The sequence below is a fragment of the Protopterus annectens genome, chromosome 1.part2 (assembly GCF_019279795.1).
Source record: "Protopterus annectens isolate FY-2018-M chromosome 1.part2, PAN1.0, whole genome shotgun sequence".
NCBI lineage: Eukaryota > Metazoa > Chordata > Ceratodontiformes > Protopteridae > Protopterus > Protopterus annectens.
Window position 1 is genome coordinate 773,672,437 of NC_056727.1, and position 16,686 is coordinate 773,689,122.

General features: G+C 37.8%; 1 protein-coding gene across 1 annotated transcript in view; it reads right to left on the bottom strand.

Moving 5' to 3' along the window:
- The window catches only part of LOC122792414 (xanthine dehydrogenase/oxidase-like), a 1,368,088-nt gene that overhangs the window by 925,348 nt on the left and 426,054 nt on the right, over positions 1–16,686 (bottom strand). Inside the window, exon 12 of the mRNA XM_044060203.1 lies at positions 3,419–3,515. Coding sequence (XP_043916138.1) covers positions 3,419–3,515 — 97 coding nt within the window. The remainder of the gene's footprint in view (positions 1–3,418; positions 3,516–16,686) is intronic.

Sequence of the window (16,686 nt, forward strand, 5' to 3'; positions counted from 1 at the left end):
GATGTAACAGGTCCACCGGAATCTCTGTTTAACCACAACCTCCAGACTGTTTTTGCCCAGATAGAGTGGAGGACAGCAATAATGATCTGTCTGCATAAAGGAGACCATTTACTGACCCAGGATATTATAGACCCATAAGTTTTATTACTCTGATATGTAAGGTCATGGAAAGAATAATCATGGACCTGATAAATAATGACATAGAAAACCTCCAAACACCAGACCCGACTGGATTCAGCTTTGTTAAGTGCAGGTCATGCCTACTAAATTTGGTGGATTTTTGTGAGAAAGTCACTAAGGCCATGGATGAGGGTAAAACCATATATACCACCTACCTTGACCTGGTCAAGGCATTTGACAGAAATCCCCACTAAGATAGTATTAAAAAACTGGGCAAAAATCCCTCTGTCACTAGATAGATAGCCAAATGGCTCATGGACAGGGCACATGTGGTTAAAGTGGGTGAATCTCGATGGAACAAGAGGCCAGTTACTAGTGTTGTGCCACAAGGTTCAGTGGTGGGACTACTCCTGTTCAGAATATACTTATCTGAAGTCAAGACTAATGTGAAAGGCCTCTGGATGACAAAGTTTACTGACGACTGGAAGTTGAGGGCATCATTGAATTTCCAAATGATGTAGATATCCTTCAGGATGGTCTAGATCAGACAGGTGATTGGTGCCACAACCATGGCCTAAACCTTAATATGAAAAAATGCATTATTATACCCTTTGGAAAGTCAAATACCCCAGCAAATTAAAACATGTCTAGTACACCCTTAAGAGTAGACTCAGAGGTGAGAGACTGTGGTACACAGATAGACAGTAGTCTGAAATGTAACTGCTATGTGTCCACAGTGGTGAGGAAGTCCTTCTATGTGGAGCAACTTATAAGTAAAGGTATTGTATTCAGATCCAAAGAAATTATATCCCATTCTACTCAGCTCTTATTAGACCAGTAATCAAGTACAATTTGCCATTTGGCATACACTTGACATGGCACTTACAACAGCTGGAGTGAACTCAGAGGTTCCACACAAAGAAAATACATAGTGTAAACAACATTTTCTATGCAGATAGTCTAAAATCCCTACCCCTTTACTCTATCACCTACCAAATATTAAGGGGTGACCTATGTCTGACCTACAAGACACTCACAAATCCAGCCCTCATGGAGCTGCTACACATCTGCAAGTCAGACAGCATGAGGATCACCTGATCTAGGGATCTAAACTTTGTCAATGACTCAAACAAAACATGCTGGACAGACAGATATGTGTCTCAGTGACTGTAGCTTCTTTGGAACAGCCTTTCTATTCACATTAAGCAGAACCCTTCCCTGGCCCTCTTCAAAACCTGTTTAGATCAATTGATGGGGAATCACAAATTCACATGAGAGGTAGTGTCTATGTCCCTTACAGACAGAGACAATATGTGAGATATTAAATGCATAGGCATGAATCCATGCCATCCTCTTGCCCTTAAGGTTCACTAATCCTATATTCTACTCCTGCAGCCCAAGCCTAAAACTGTCCCCTTGCTCCCTAAACCTAAACCTACCTCTAAATACCAGCTTGAAAACCTAATTTGTACTTTCGCCCCTCTCCCACTCCCTTCCAGCATTTACCACACTTATCGTTCTCAAACTCAGCACCTCACCTGTGTATGAAGTCTAGTTTGAGTGGCAGTGTCAACCCAGATGGGCTACACAATGCCTAATTCCCTGGTTTCAAGACCATGATCTCTGAGCATTTGGGACTCAGGCACTTGTAGCTGACCCTAATTCACCTCTTTTAAACTCTTAGTAACCAACAGGGTTTAATATTTTATAAGCCCATTTTGTAAAGATAAAAAACATGACTGCATTTAATCTCCACTTCATCTTACTGTGTTCCCAGCTTCCACCTCTCTCCTTCTGTCCTGTACTGTAAATTATATCATAACTCATTAGCACTTATGTGGTGTGGAGTGTCGCACCTCTAGCAGCCTATATACATCTTGCATTCCAGAGCATTTTCTGAAAAATAAACTTAAAAATACAAGATAAACAAATGTAAAGGGTTTGTAAACAATACAATATATTACAACAGTACAAATAGCAAAGGTATTAGTAAGAAGTATTTTAAAGTGATAATAGTCAGTGGATTCAAAGTTTTCCATAAATACTATGATATATTATAATGTAAACAAACCCAGAATTATATTTTTTGCTATACTTTCACAAACTGTCAAAACCGTGCAACCTAGACATATATTGTTAGAACATTTTTTTAACCAGACATATGACAACAAGAAATTTGTCTATAAGTGCATGTTTATTGAAATATTTATAGACATATGAAATGCCTACTTAACTGCATAATTATCAGTATGAATAACAATAGATATTGCTTAAGATGTGTAACCTACAGTGCAAATTTCAAATAGAGTTTTCTTCAGCAACATGTGAGGTTTCACTTGATGTCATAAAACAGTTTGTAAGTCACTTGGTTTTTTGAAATATTACATATATATGGAAATATTATTTATTTTCATAATTGCTAGCAAATACCAATACTATCTCAGTTACAGTGTGATATAAAGGGCACAGACAATGAATTTCCCTGCCTCCACCCATGGCATAACATAGCACACCTGTCAATAACATGTAGAGCTCTCAGGTATATAAATATGAACATAAACATGAAAATATGAATAATAAATTATGTACAATGATTCATTTCTCTGCTGCAGGACATCCCAGATTAACAACTGGTGTCATTTTGTTAATAACTCTTCACACTTTCTAGTAATGTCTATTATTAGTTGGTAAGTCACTTAGTTAAAGCATCCAAACCCAAAAAAACGTTTAGACACCATACGAAGCTATGGGTTTGAACTGAAGGTATACAAAAAAGCACTATATGGTGAATGAGATAAGATATATACAAATAAACAGTGAATAAGCACAGTTTTAAATTAATGCATTCTCCCTACAACATTTAGCTAATAGTAGCCTTTTTCAGGAAAGACAAGTCTTCTGTGCCTGCAGTTCCCTATAATTATATAGTAATCTGTCTGCAACAGATAGTATAGCATGTGGATACAAAGAATATATGCTTATTCTATTCCCATAATTGACCTTTTACTGCCATATGAGGGAGGTTCCAATGACATAAAATGATCACATATAAAACAAAATAAAAAATGACTAGCCGTTTTAACATATATAGCTTCCTCATCAGTCTTGAAAGTAATTTTATGTCTCCCTGTGTTTTTTTTTTTACTACGAGCTAAACTGTCAGAAGGAAAAAAATCAGCTTACTGCATCTTGTATTATAAACAAATTAACAGAGTTTGGTAGCACACAGCATAAGAAGGCATATAGCAATGCGTGTTAGCCACGGCAGCTGTATGTATACAATTTTGCACTACTTTACCTTCTATGATCTCATCAGCTTCTTCAAATCCACGCTGGACATCTCCATCCTCTAGTTTGTAGATAGGTTGATAGAAGGACTGATTCTCTATAGCATCCTAAATATGAGAGAAAACAGTATGAGATATTTTTAAATAACAAGGAAAACATATTTTGAAAATATCCTGTACATTGTTAGTATAATTTCAATTACCCAAGCACACTTTTTACTGAACATAATTTGTTGATTGTATTTAAATGAGTGACATGGGCGGCCACAGTGGTGCAGCGGTTATCATTGTTGCCTCCCAACAAGAGGTTCTCTGGTTTACTCCTCGGCTGGGGTGCCTTCTGTGTGGAGTCAGGATGTCCTCCCTGTGGTCACGTGGGTTTCCTCTGGGTGCTCCGGTTTCTACCCACATCCCAAAGACATGCTGTAGGTGGATTGGACACTCTAAATTGGCCCTAGGTGTGAGTGTGTGCATGTGTGTGCCTCCCGTGGAAGGTTGGGCACCAGGCTGGCAAGTCAACACTGTAGAACTCTACTGCCAATCATGAGCGGACAGGTGATCTGCTGTGGTGACCCCTAACCAGGAAAAAGCCCAAAGAAGAAGAAATTTTAAATGAGTAACATACATTTAAGCCATGTACAATATGAAATGAAAAATTACTTTCTGTAAAAGTTAGTCATTGCAAACCTGTGATATTTTAAGCCCTTATTATGAGAGCATTGTGGCAAAAAAAAATTCAGTTTTCTTCCTCCTGCAAGGTAATGATCAATATTCTTTATTCCAAAGATGATCCTCTCTCATTTGGTAAGTATATATTCTTTCTTTGTGTGTGTGTGTGTGTGTGTGTGTGTGTGTGTGTGTGTGTGTGTGTGTGTGTGTGTGTGTGTGTGTGTGTGTGTGTGTGTGTGGCTTAGGAAATATTTCCTAAATGGCATGGAAGAGGAATCAATTACACATTGTCAGTTAACAGAGTTTTTTGATGCTCAGTGGTGCCTTTGTATGGAAATTTTAATGAGAAATAATGAATGACAAATGGCTACATTAAAAGGTGAAATAGAACAGCTGATTTCTTTCATTACAATGGGCTTAGCATTTGTGCTAAACAAATCTACTTGTGAGGGGATGTTTTAAAAAACTGGACAACAAATACAAGGGCATTAAAAGCAGAAAAGCAACAAGCTGATTTTACTTACATCAACAAAAGAGTATATCTAGTTAATACTAAACAAGAACAGAAGCAAAATCTGACAAGTAGTAATGAACAAAGCAAAGAATAAACTATCAACGGCAGAGGAGGCAAGATCCCTTTTGATACAACAAAGTCCTAGAAATTGCAGATGATAGCCAAGAAGCCAAGAAAAACAAAGAAACAAATAATGGAAATCATAACAGAAACCCAAAATATTGTATAGGAGGACTTGCTACCTGAAAGGGAGAGGACAGGGTCATTTCCTCAATTAATTAAACAAAGTTATTTGTAAGTTATTGAACAAAGTAGCTGTTATGGAAAGAATGATGCACTAATGTTTGTTAGGAAAAGCTTATACAACCCACCCTATATCCAGCCTGTATAATATTTGAAAAACTATGTGAAAGGGGCATTAGAGAACTGAGTGCAACAAAGAAGGTAAGCAGGTTTTATAATTTATCAAACATAGAAAGGTTAATACTTAAAGAGACTTCTTCTGATAAAACTGTGAGACTGATGAAACCTGATACAGGGGGTGGTTTGGTTACTATGGATTTGATAGACATGGGATATTGGCATAATGGTTAAGGTGTTTAACTTACAAACATAAGGTGCAGGGTTTGATTCTCACATGGGATAATTGGCTAGGCTGAAAATGGCCCACAAAGGCAGTTAGCCTAGTACTAATCTATGAACTTATGAATCTATAACATGGGTAGGATGTCCTACATATTAATGGAATCTGAAAAATGTTTACAGGTATCCAGAAATGAAACTAATGTGGCATGCAGAGCAATTGATTTGGTGCTGTATGACTTACACATAATAATGACATATCAGAACATTTGTTTAGGTACTTAAATCTTGATAAACCAAAAATACCTATTTTTGGTATTCCAAAAATACGCACAAATATGATGGATCCATCATTAAAGCCAATTGTTTCAGCAGCTGGTTCAAAGACTGAGCCTTTTGTTAAATATCTAAATGGTAAACGTAAGAATGTATATAACAATGCAAAGCATTTGTTAAAATATTCTTGGAATTTTTTATACATTTTTAACAAACATGAATTTACATCAGATACATTGTGAATATTGCTACTAAGAATTTATTTTCTGTGATTCCACAGACCATTGGTATAGAATGGTTTATGGAAATTATTATGGAATTTAATGAGCTTTACTGAACTGAAATTTATTAAAACAGTTGCAGCCATAATACTGTATAATGATTACATAGATTTTGAAGGAGACTATTTTAAACAAGTGAGTGAAGTTACAATAGGGGTAATATGCACCACCATTTTGGCAAATTTACTGTTGATGTGGTGGGAGAGACATTTAATTTTTAATAGTGCATACTAGAAGAAATGAAAAACGCACCCATGTTTTTAATATAACATTTTTTATATTGCTTCTAGGGGAAGGAAAGTGAATTAGATGATTTTATTAATTATATTAAACATACTAGATAGATAATTTTCAATTGTAAAAGTTAAGAGATGTTGATTTGATGCAGTTATATTTAATGTTTTGATTTTGATGCTATACTTTTAAACAAGTACATATGGGTTATTATTATATGACTTTGCCTGAGATCCTTTAAATTTTAGTTTGAGTAAATTTCATGGTTCTGAAGAAGTCTTATATAAAATAAAGACAAAGATGCTTAATGGGTTTATTTAGTTGTGCAGTTTCTTCAGTTTTTGAGATGTACATGTATTTTTATTGTGGCCACTAACTGATTTTTATATGTTTTACTGACAGGTTATTTTTTTATTATTTCTGAGCCTACAATGTGTTTTGTGTGTGTGTGTGTGTGTGTGTGTGTGTGTGTGTGTGTGTGTGTGTGTGTGTGTGTGTGTGTGTGTGTACCTTTACAAATATCAATGTACAAAACATTGAAAATATAGCAACTTCTAAAATAAATAATCCTAGATTTAAATTGATTGAAAAAGGAAAGCATTTCCAATCAGTAAATAAAATATATAAAATATACATTGTTCTAAAGTATATATTATATGTATTATAAATTTTAAAAAAGCTAAAATAACATTTTAACAAAGATAGGTTAACAACAATAATATCTAGAAAACAGAAGGAAAAGCAACACTGTGGTATAGGCAAACTGGTCCTCCAAAAAGACTAGTATCCAATGTAAAAAATAAAGGAGGCACCAGACCAAGGCAGGTGAAGATAAAGTTCAGTTTTAATCCACAGACAAAGTACAAACAATGGTGAGTGCTTTTGTCATGTCTGATGAAGTATCTCTTGCTACAAAAGCACTCACCATTGTTTGTACTTTGTCTGTGGATTAAAATTGAACTTTATCTTCACCTGCCTTGGTCTGGTGCCTCCTATATTTTTTACATTGAATATCCAGAAACTATTTTATTTCTAATATTACAAGCATGGGTTAATCAAGGATTAATGTCATAACATGAAAGTGGATGAGAATAATAACAAAAGCTAGAGCCAGGGTGGATTCTTTGAAAGGAAAGCAATAACAATATGGTTTAAAAATTGTAAATAAAAAGTGATGGTGTTTGGTTAAATATTTATTTTTAATAATATTATTTATATGTCGGAAATGATAAGGGAGCATAAGCGATAAGTTACTGAGTTTGGTAAATAAATATGCAAATAAGTGCACATTTCTCCATATCCTCTACTTACTAAATTATAAGAAAACATGTTAAGATACATGATGCAAGTGCAGCAAGCAGTAAGCAGAAAGTAGCTGCTTAGCTAGAAGTAGAGAAAGTGAGAGAGGATGGTAAAGAGCATTTATATCAGACATGTCATGGAAAGGAAATGGAATAATTGAGTAACAGATTAACCATCAAGATCATGTGTGATTGTTGAACGTTATGGTATGGTTTACCCATGGCCAGTGTGCATTGTCTTGAGGGATGAGTCAATTGGATCAATACTTTAGACATGAATAATTCACATCTCTGTGATAATGGTTATTGACAATGTATGGTGGATTTATTTCAATCACAGAATCCCAAAACATCTGCCTTTAACATACATGTCAATACACATCTAATTTATTATTTATAATGACCATGTCCATGAAACAACCAGTAGATACTGTGCATACAATACAAGCCACTGTTTAGGAAAATTTCACTCAGACACTGTGATGCACCTGATAAAGAATACATTTGATTTATAATCCGTTTGCATTAAAAGTACGTTTGTCTGTATTACTGTTTGCAGTGCTTGTACTAAGCTATTTAACAACATTTAGAATACATTATTGATGTCATTATAAAATGAAAATGGAAGCAGAAGATTTAAGATTTTAGTGTTTGAAGAGTTGTTTGAAACTTCAGGTAAGTGCAGCTGTATAATAAATCACATTTATTACTTAGAGCATTATGGTCTATTGGCCAGTGTTTGCTGCACTATGCAGTTATGTTGCAGTGGATGTTATTTTGATACTAATTTCAAATGCTTTTTGTGTTTCACTGAATTTTTGGTTCCTGACTTTGAACTTACTAGTTGTTATTAGCTGAGGTATTTTTTTTTTCTGCCAATTTCAATTTTCATTTAGAATTTGTTAATAGTTTGCAGTACTTTCTTTATGTCAGGTTGCTTCTCTAAGGCGACGTACTGACTGCAAAGCTTTGATGCTGACAATTAATCTTCCAGTAGAAGTTACTGCAGTGTCTCTTTTCCTGGAGCATTCTGCTTGCATCTAAAGTTTCTTTATGTATGCATATATCAAGGAGCTACTAGAGGTATTGCACTTCACCTGCTCACTGCTTATTCTTCAAATTGGTAAATACCTGATCACTAGCTTGATCCTACCACATGCATTCATATGACCCTCACTATCATAAATCTAACCATAAAAGTCCTACCCACTCCCTAACCCCAATTCAAGACATTGTTCTCTAATCCCAAACCTTTCAGTCATTCTCTAACCATAATCTTAAACCTCTCTCCCTAATCCTAAAAGTCACAATAATTCTCTTATCCTAATGCTAAAACCCTGCTCCCTAGACCCAATGGCATATCTCCCAGCTTTCCTAACTATAATTATGATCCTACTCCTTAACGATGTATGTAGGACTCCCAGTCAGCTTCTGCACTAATCAGAAATCTTCTACCTAAACTTAATCCCCAATTGCTCCCAGTACTTCCAAGTTGCTTCCTAGCTGTATTTCTAAACCCCACACCCAGATTATAACTCTAAAATACTCGCTTGCTCCGTAACCCTAATCTCACACCTTCATCTTAAAGACTAACCCTAAATCTCTCAGTCATCCTCTAACCTAACTGTAAAACTCCCCCTCCCCCTCACTGCCCATGGCTGTTGCAATTCCCTTGCTTAAACCTGAATATCCGCTTGAGCAGCAGCCTATATGAGCTGCCTGGAACATGAGAACAGCAGTGCAAGACTGTGGCCTGTAAGCAGACAGGACTCAAGCAAATGAGCTATAACTTCATATGAATTGATGAGCCTATATAATGACACAATCAGTTAACAAAATACATCAAGTAAAGGAGAATTCAATAAGAGAATAATGTGAAATGGCAGTATTGACCAGCACTACCTATGTTTCTCTAAACAAGAGAGTCTATTCACATAATTAACAATAAAGAGTAAATTAACATTGTAATAATATTTAATACCATTCAGTATAAAAACTAAAGTGTTTAAGCAGGGCAAAGAATGTATATGTAATGACAGCACTGACTACAAAGCTATAAAACTGTATACTTTTTAAGTGTCAGGAGATACAGAAGCACAGACTTGGAAAAAGAACAATGAAACACTATGGCATAGAAATAAGCTAAAAGGATAAAAAATGGTTTGACCCAAATAAAAATATCAACAAGAATTTCTTAACAAGTAGTAAATATATATATATATTTAGCACTATATATTTCAGATGAATACTATTAATTAAGTTCCAAAAAGACATAAAAGTTATGTTGAGGATGTGACTCCAGTGGTGTAGAAGAATAAATCCTTAACTACGGTTTATGTGACCTGGGTTTGATTAGAGGTTTGGGTGACTGATGGAGCAGCAAGGATGGATAGGTGTTCATCAATAACACTTCCATATGAAGGCATGCTTCAGTGAGGAGAGTTTCCCTAAAATGGAGATTGATGAGCTTGGGAAGCAGGGGCAGGGAATGGGAAGACCATAAAGCTCCACCAGGATGAAAGCAAAGATGGCTGAGCCCTCAGGACAACCTTAGGATCCATGATCAGTCCCAGAAATATTGGAGTAAATCTGGACAGAGTAAAACTGGTAGACCCAGTGTGGACGTGGGGCACTGGTAGCAGGGCTGGTGTAATCATATCCCCAAGGAGACCAAAAAAGTAATAAAAATAAAAAAATTAAGCTGAGTGGCAGTTACAGAGGTAATGACAATTACTCATATATTGTAAATTATATATAATTACACAGTTGCTAACATATATATATATATATATATATATATATATATATATATATATATATATATTTATTTATATAGATACGATATATATATATACACATATACACATACACACACACACACACACACACACACACATATATATATATATATATATACACATATACATATGTAAATATATGTATGTATGTATGTTATATGTATGAATAGATATAAACATACATATATGAAATTTCTGTAGAGTAATAGCTTTAATATAATTTAGTAGTCTATTCCATGTGACAGCTACAGTTGCTGCTATAAACATACATATATGAAATTTCTGTAGAGTAATAGCTTTAATATAATTTAGTAGTCTATTCCATGTGACAGCTACCCACTCAGTGAACCTGTAAGTTCATATCCCACGCCTATCTCCAGCACCCTTTGATAACACCAAGTACTCCTGAGGTAGTTGTCTCTAAATGCCCTATATACTAGAATAAGGACTCCTCTTAAATATCTGTATGAAATACTGTACAAATTCAGATATTTTAACCTTTCATAATTACTTAACACTTTCACATCCATGGATGTGCATGGTACATTTCAACTGTACTCTTTCCATTATACCCATGCTAGTTTTCTTATAAGGTTTCCATATTATTATTCCATACTCTAGTTTGGGTCTGTAACTTACAAACAATGATTTCACAATTTCTGACTTCCAAGATTTTATAAATCTTTTTGTACAGCCTATAGTTTTATAACTATAATTAACTAATTGGTTGATGCAATTAGAAAAACCAATAGCAAGAGTTACCCATATACCCAGATCTATAAATTAATCTAGAGGTTCAATCACTGTGTGCTATATTAAATTTTCACCCTTCAATCTATGTTTCCCAAATCGTATCTGCTTATTTTTTGATGGATTTATCAGCATATTATTATCCCATACTCAATTGGTCAATTTAGTCAAGTTCTTTTACAGGTATACTCTTTTTGTAACAGATATAATCAGTTTACCCAACCCAAGTTGACAGTAACCTCTCATTTGACACTCACATTGCCAAAGTGGTTAGGAAGACCTTCTATATTGCCCACCTTATCATGAAGGGATTCACATCTACATCAAGAGAGGTCATTGTGCCCCTGTACTCTTCTCTTATCAGGCCCATGATTGAGTACAATGCCCCATTTGTGATGTATCTTACCCGACACCTGCAGCAGTTGGAAAGACCCCAAAAGTTCCTCACCAAGAGGATAAAGGGTCTCAAACATATGTCATATGCTGCCCGGCTGAAGAAACTCTAGCTCTATTCAGTTGCATACCGCCTACTCAGAGGTGATCTAGGCCTGACGTACAAGGCCATGTCCAATCCGGAATTAATGGACATGCTCCACCTCAGAAAATCCAAATCCATCAGAGCCACAAGAGCAAGAGATTTGAACCTCAACACAGAAATAAATAGGATGTGCTGGAGGGACAGATTCATAACCCAGAGGCTCCCTACACTCTGGAACAGAATCCCAGTCCATGTTAGGCAGAGCCCCTCACTGACTCTCTTCAAGAGAAATCTTGACGAGTGGATGGGAGATCGTAGGTTTACCCCGGGGGTCATCTATGTGTCACTACTAGACAGAGGCACAGTAAACTAAACCCTAAATGGGCATAGTATTCTCATCCTAAGGGATGGTGAAAGCCACTCACACTCTGGCTAGGCTTATAAATGCCCTAGGGCAGATAGCCTAGTACGAACCTATGAACCTATGAACCAAGTCATCTGCACACAGACTATTTGTCACAGCAGGTGAAAAAGCTATATCTGAAAGACACAACCTAAACAAATATGGGCCATGGACAAAGTCCTGTGGGATATCGGACTGTAATCTAGAATTTCATCTGTGCAGTTGCTGTATGATACTTGCCATGTCCTATTTTTATGCCATGCAACTACCCATTTTATCACAAATTAATAATATCTAAGTGTGCTAATTTATTGATTAGTGTTTTGTGTATGACCCTGTAAAAGGCTAAGGTTAAGTCTAAATAAGTTACATCACAGTAGAACTTTTTTATTTATAACTGTTGGTCTATTATTTAGAATATCATGTTATGGTTAGTAATAATTTCAACATATGCATGCAGATATGTGGTTTATATACCAACGTTTACAATTGTGAGGATAATTTATCTAAATAATATTCACCATTATTTTCCACAACAATAAAGTAAACTTATTGGTCTATATGACTCTGGGTTGAACTATTCCTCTTTCCCTTAAAGATGGGTTTAACATGTGCATGTCTGAGGAATCTCCCAGTATTTAATGACCTAGTGGGTAACAGATGTAATGGTAACTCCCTTTTTTTAATTTCTCCAAATTTTTTGGGTTTCTAATAACATGACAGGAATGGATCCCATTCCTAAGTCAAAGTATGATTAAAGTTCATGAAATTAGTATTGTTTCAATCTTTGATGTCAACCAAAAGTGCTCTTTGCAGCACCCATAATGTGTCCAGTAATGACTCCTTCTGCAATTCAGACAGAGTTACATGTATTATTAGCATATCTAAATATGATTGTAGATTCTTTTATTAAAAGACCCGTTTATCTTACTACTATTGGAACTATCTGGGTGTCTTTCTTAAACATTGCACTCATTTCTGCCTGCAAATCCTGGCATTTTATGAATTTGTGTCTCTCTGTACGCAACACACTGTAGTCACTGGATGTGGCGATTTCAGTGATCACTGCTACTTTTCTTTTCTTGGACCACTACATCTGGTTTTCTAGCATCTATCTTTTGAACTGTTGGTAATGGAAGATCCCATGTGATTTAGATTTTATCATTTTCTATGATGCTTTGTGGCTCATGTTTAGTGTTTTTCAGCCACTTCAGTACCATAATGTTTGCACAATCTCCAGTGCAACAGTCTTGCCACATTATTATGCCTTTCAGTATACAGTCCTTCTGGTATTAGTATGTTGCAACCAGCAATGAGGTGTGCAACTGTTTCCAATTCTGTTTTACAAAACCTACATTTGTCTGTTTCTCCCATTGTTCAATGGATTTTGTAAACCAATGTGTACATAGTCCACTGTCTTGTGCCACCAATATTAACCTTTCATCTCTTGCTTTGAATTTGTATCTCCTTAATCATTCCTGTGTTCATTTCTGATCAATATGTGGTTCTTCCAGAAGTTTTGTATACTTGTAACTATATTTATGCATTTTCCACATTTCTAGCCTTCTCATCTGGTCCTTCAACTTATATTCTGGGCCGGATTCATGAAGGCTTGCACGGAGTCTAAGAGTAGAGTAAGACTCCATGCAGCCAACATATCCGCTGAGCGATCCAGGAACAGCCGGTAGGGGTGTGCAACAGAGCTCCTTAAACGAGTCCTACATGGACAGGGCTTGGATATGCAAATTACCTCAGTTGCAGGCGAAAGCTATGCAAATGAGGTACATTTGCGATCCAGGAAACACGAACCTGTCCGAGTAGGAGTAATGTTATTTGCAGAAATGTACTCAGTTGAAAACTGAGTACGGTTCTGCAAATAGCAAAATGGAGCCGTGACAGCTCCAAAAAAAGGATGCATTCACATGAGTAAGCATACCAATGGCCAAAAATACGGCCATTGGCAACGTTAAGTGATGCAAAATAAAAATAAAATAACTTTTTTTTTCATCCTGATCAATAATGAAGATCCACAAATGTGGATTTTAATGCTAATGTGAATTTACAATGCAAGTGAATGGCAGGCTGAAGACAACATGGCCACCGAGTAGAGGTTGCTAAGGGGGAAGCTCAGTCTAAGAGATGTAACCAAGCATTAGTAGGCAGTCCTATGTAAATGAGGGTTAGGATAGTGAATCACAAATTTACATAGCAAATGAGCACAGTCAGTGGAGTGTAGGAGTAGGATAAGGGGAGTAACAGAGTAGAAGATAGGTGACATCATGAGGGGGTATGTATGAAAGAAGTGAAGCTCATTGGAGCAGGGTGGCATGTGTCAGCTGTCATTTACACATCATTGAAAGAGGTGTGTCAACAGGTAGGCTAGGTAAAGGCAAGTAATTGAAGGTGTATGCCGTGGATAACACTAAAGTTTCTTGCCAAGTGGGTATGCGTGAGTGTGCGCGCCTGTAAACCCGAGTAAGATAGTGTGCACGTGTGTAAGCGTGAATGTGCGCGTTTAAGCCGGAGTAAGCATGTATAAGGCTGTTTAAGGAGTTGTAAGCGTTTACGCCGGTGTGTGCATGTTTTAACAAGAATAAGCAAGTTTTCGTCCATGTAAGCATGTGTGCACGCATGTGAGCTGGTGTGCGCGTGATTGTGCTTGTGTGCACGGCGCTGCCCCCGAGGAAACAGAAAGGAAAAAGGAAGCACAACAAATAGTATGAAGCTATCAGGGAGTACTAGCAGAGCTAGCAGGTGCAAACAATCAGAATCAGGCAATTACACAAACAGTACACTAGCCCAGCCCAGCCTAGCACTTAAAACTCTGCAAACAACAGTCCATTATGTTTCTCTCAAGAGACACTGCAACACTGCAGTAAGCTAATAGAAGTGAAAACTGAAAAAGCTTTACTGAGGCAAAGAAATGTTAGGGGCTGCCATTGCTGTTATAAGGCGACATATGCAACATGCTGAGGGTGGTGCCAATGTGAATGCTGCCGGACAATCCACAGTGAGGAGACGGAGAAGAGTGTACAGACCCAGGGTAACCTACCAGGGGCTACATGAGCAGGAGATAGTGGAGCGCTATAGAGTGGACAGAGACCTCTTGCAGTAAATTGTTGAGCTGTGCAGGCCACGCCTCACACACAGAACCAACAGAGGGGAACCCATCCCAGCGGAAACCAAGGTATGTGTTGGCCTAAGAATATTAGCAACAGGTACCTTCCATAGACCAACTGGTGATATGATGGGGATAATACAGGCATCAGCATCCAGGGTACTGCACCAGTTCCTGGATGCCATGTCAGCACATGTCGGTAATCATGTATATTTCTCCAATTCCCGTGAGGTGTTGGCCAGCAATATGCGTCTCTTCCAGCAAATAGCAGAATACCCTGAGGTAGTGGGTGCAATAGACTGCACGCACATATGCATCAAAGCACCAGCCGGTGAGTGGGGGTAGGGTCTATTTCAACCGCAAGGGCTTCCCCTCCATCAACTGCCAGGTCGTGTGTGATGCCCAGGGAATAATACTGAATGTGTGTGCTGGCTGCCCTGGAAGCTACTATGATTCCCATATCTGGCATCTGACGCAGCTGTACCAAACATTTGCCAATGGGGACATCCCACATGGTCACCTAGTGGGGGATTCTGGCTATGCACTGGAGCCGTGGCTGATGACACCCATCAGAAACGCACACACACCTGAACAGGAACACCAAAATGAGGCACACGCAAAAACATGAAATGTAATCGAGCATGTGTTTGGGCTGTTCAAGTCACGGTTCCGGTGCCTGGACACATCTGGTGGAGCCTTGCAGTACTCACCAACTACATGTATCCAAATTATCATGGTATGTGCTATGCTACATAATATGATCCTGTGAAAACAGCTGCAGCAGGACCAGCATAGCCTGGGCCAAACAGCCCCCCATCATTGCCAAGGCCATCACAGGCAGAGCGTGACTTGAAGGAGGAACAACCTGAGCCTGCCCCATTAGGCAGAAGGAGGCATGCCCAGTATGCTCTGGCCTTGGCAAAGAGGCAACGCATAGCACATACACTGGCTCAGTAGGAACTCTGGAAATTATACCTCTCTCTGACTTGCACATATAGTAAAAGGGATACCTAAGTTGAGACTACCTGCTTTCAAACATGTATAGGGAGTGTAGTATGTGCATCTGACATTGGCAGCCCTGCAGCACCACCTGAGGCATGAATGCCATGTGTTAAGCAATATAAAGCAGTGCTAAACAGCATTTACCACCATGTAGTATATGTAAACAAAATCGCACACACCAACTAGCACAACTGTGGCCAATGTTGAGTAATACTGGGCAACATCCAGCAATGTTGGTTAATATTGAGCAATGTCGGACAAGCCTGGTCTAAGTAGGGCATAGCTGAACAAAAGCCAACATGCTCATATTTGCTCTACTGGCCCTTAAGCAGTCTGGTCTGCTCAGTATGAAAATATAAAGCAGTGACGGGCCTCGAACCCAGGATACTGTGCACTATAGTCATTGTACTGAACCACTAAACCATGACAGTATTGCAGTGGTCAGCCTGTATGAAGAAATGTTGATAAGTCTATGCAAAGTATCTCATGGAAACCTTGCAGGCACAGCATAATCCCTGCTGAGGTATGACACAAAGGGGAGTTCTGCAGTAAGAATAGAACCTGACTTTCAACACACACAGTATAAATGTTAATATTGGTCATGTTCACCCACATCAACAAATGTAGTGGACCTCAGACAGCAACATACTGAAAGGTCACACTGGGCATGCTCACACACTTGAATAAATGAGACAAATGTCAGGCAACAAAACACGGAAAGCCTGAACTGGGCATGCTCACACACTTAGGCCTTGTCTGAGTACAGCAGTGAGCCACACATATCTGGCAGTTGCATGTGTTACCCAGGAACCTCTCACTATCCGGCAATTTGCCCTATGCACGCAGTTATATGACAACAGACACATATATAAT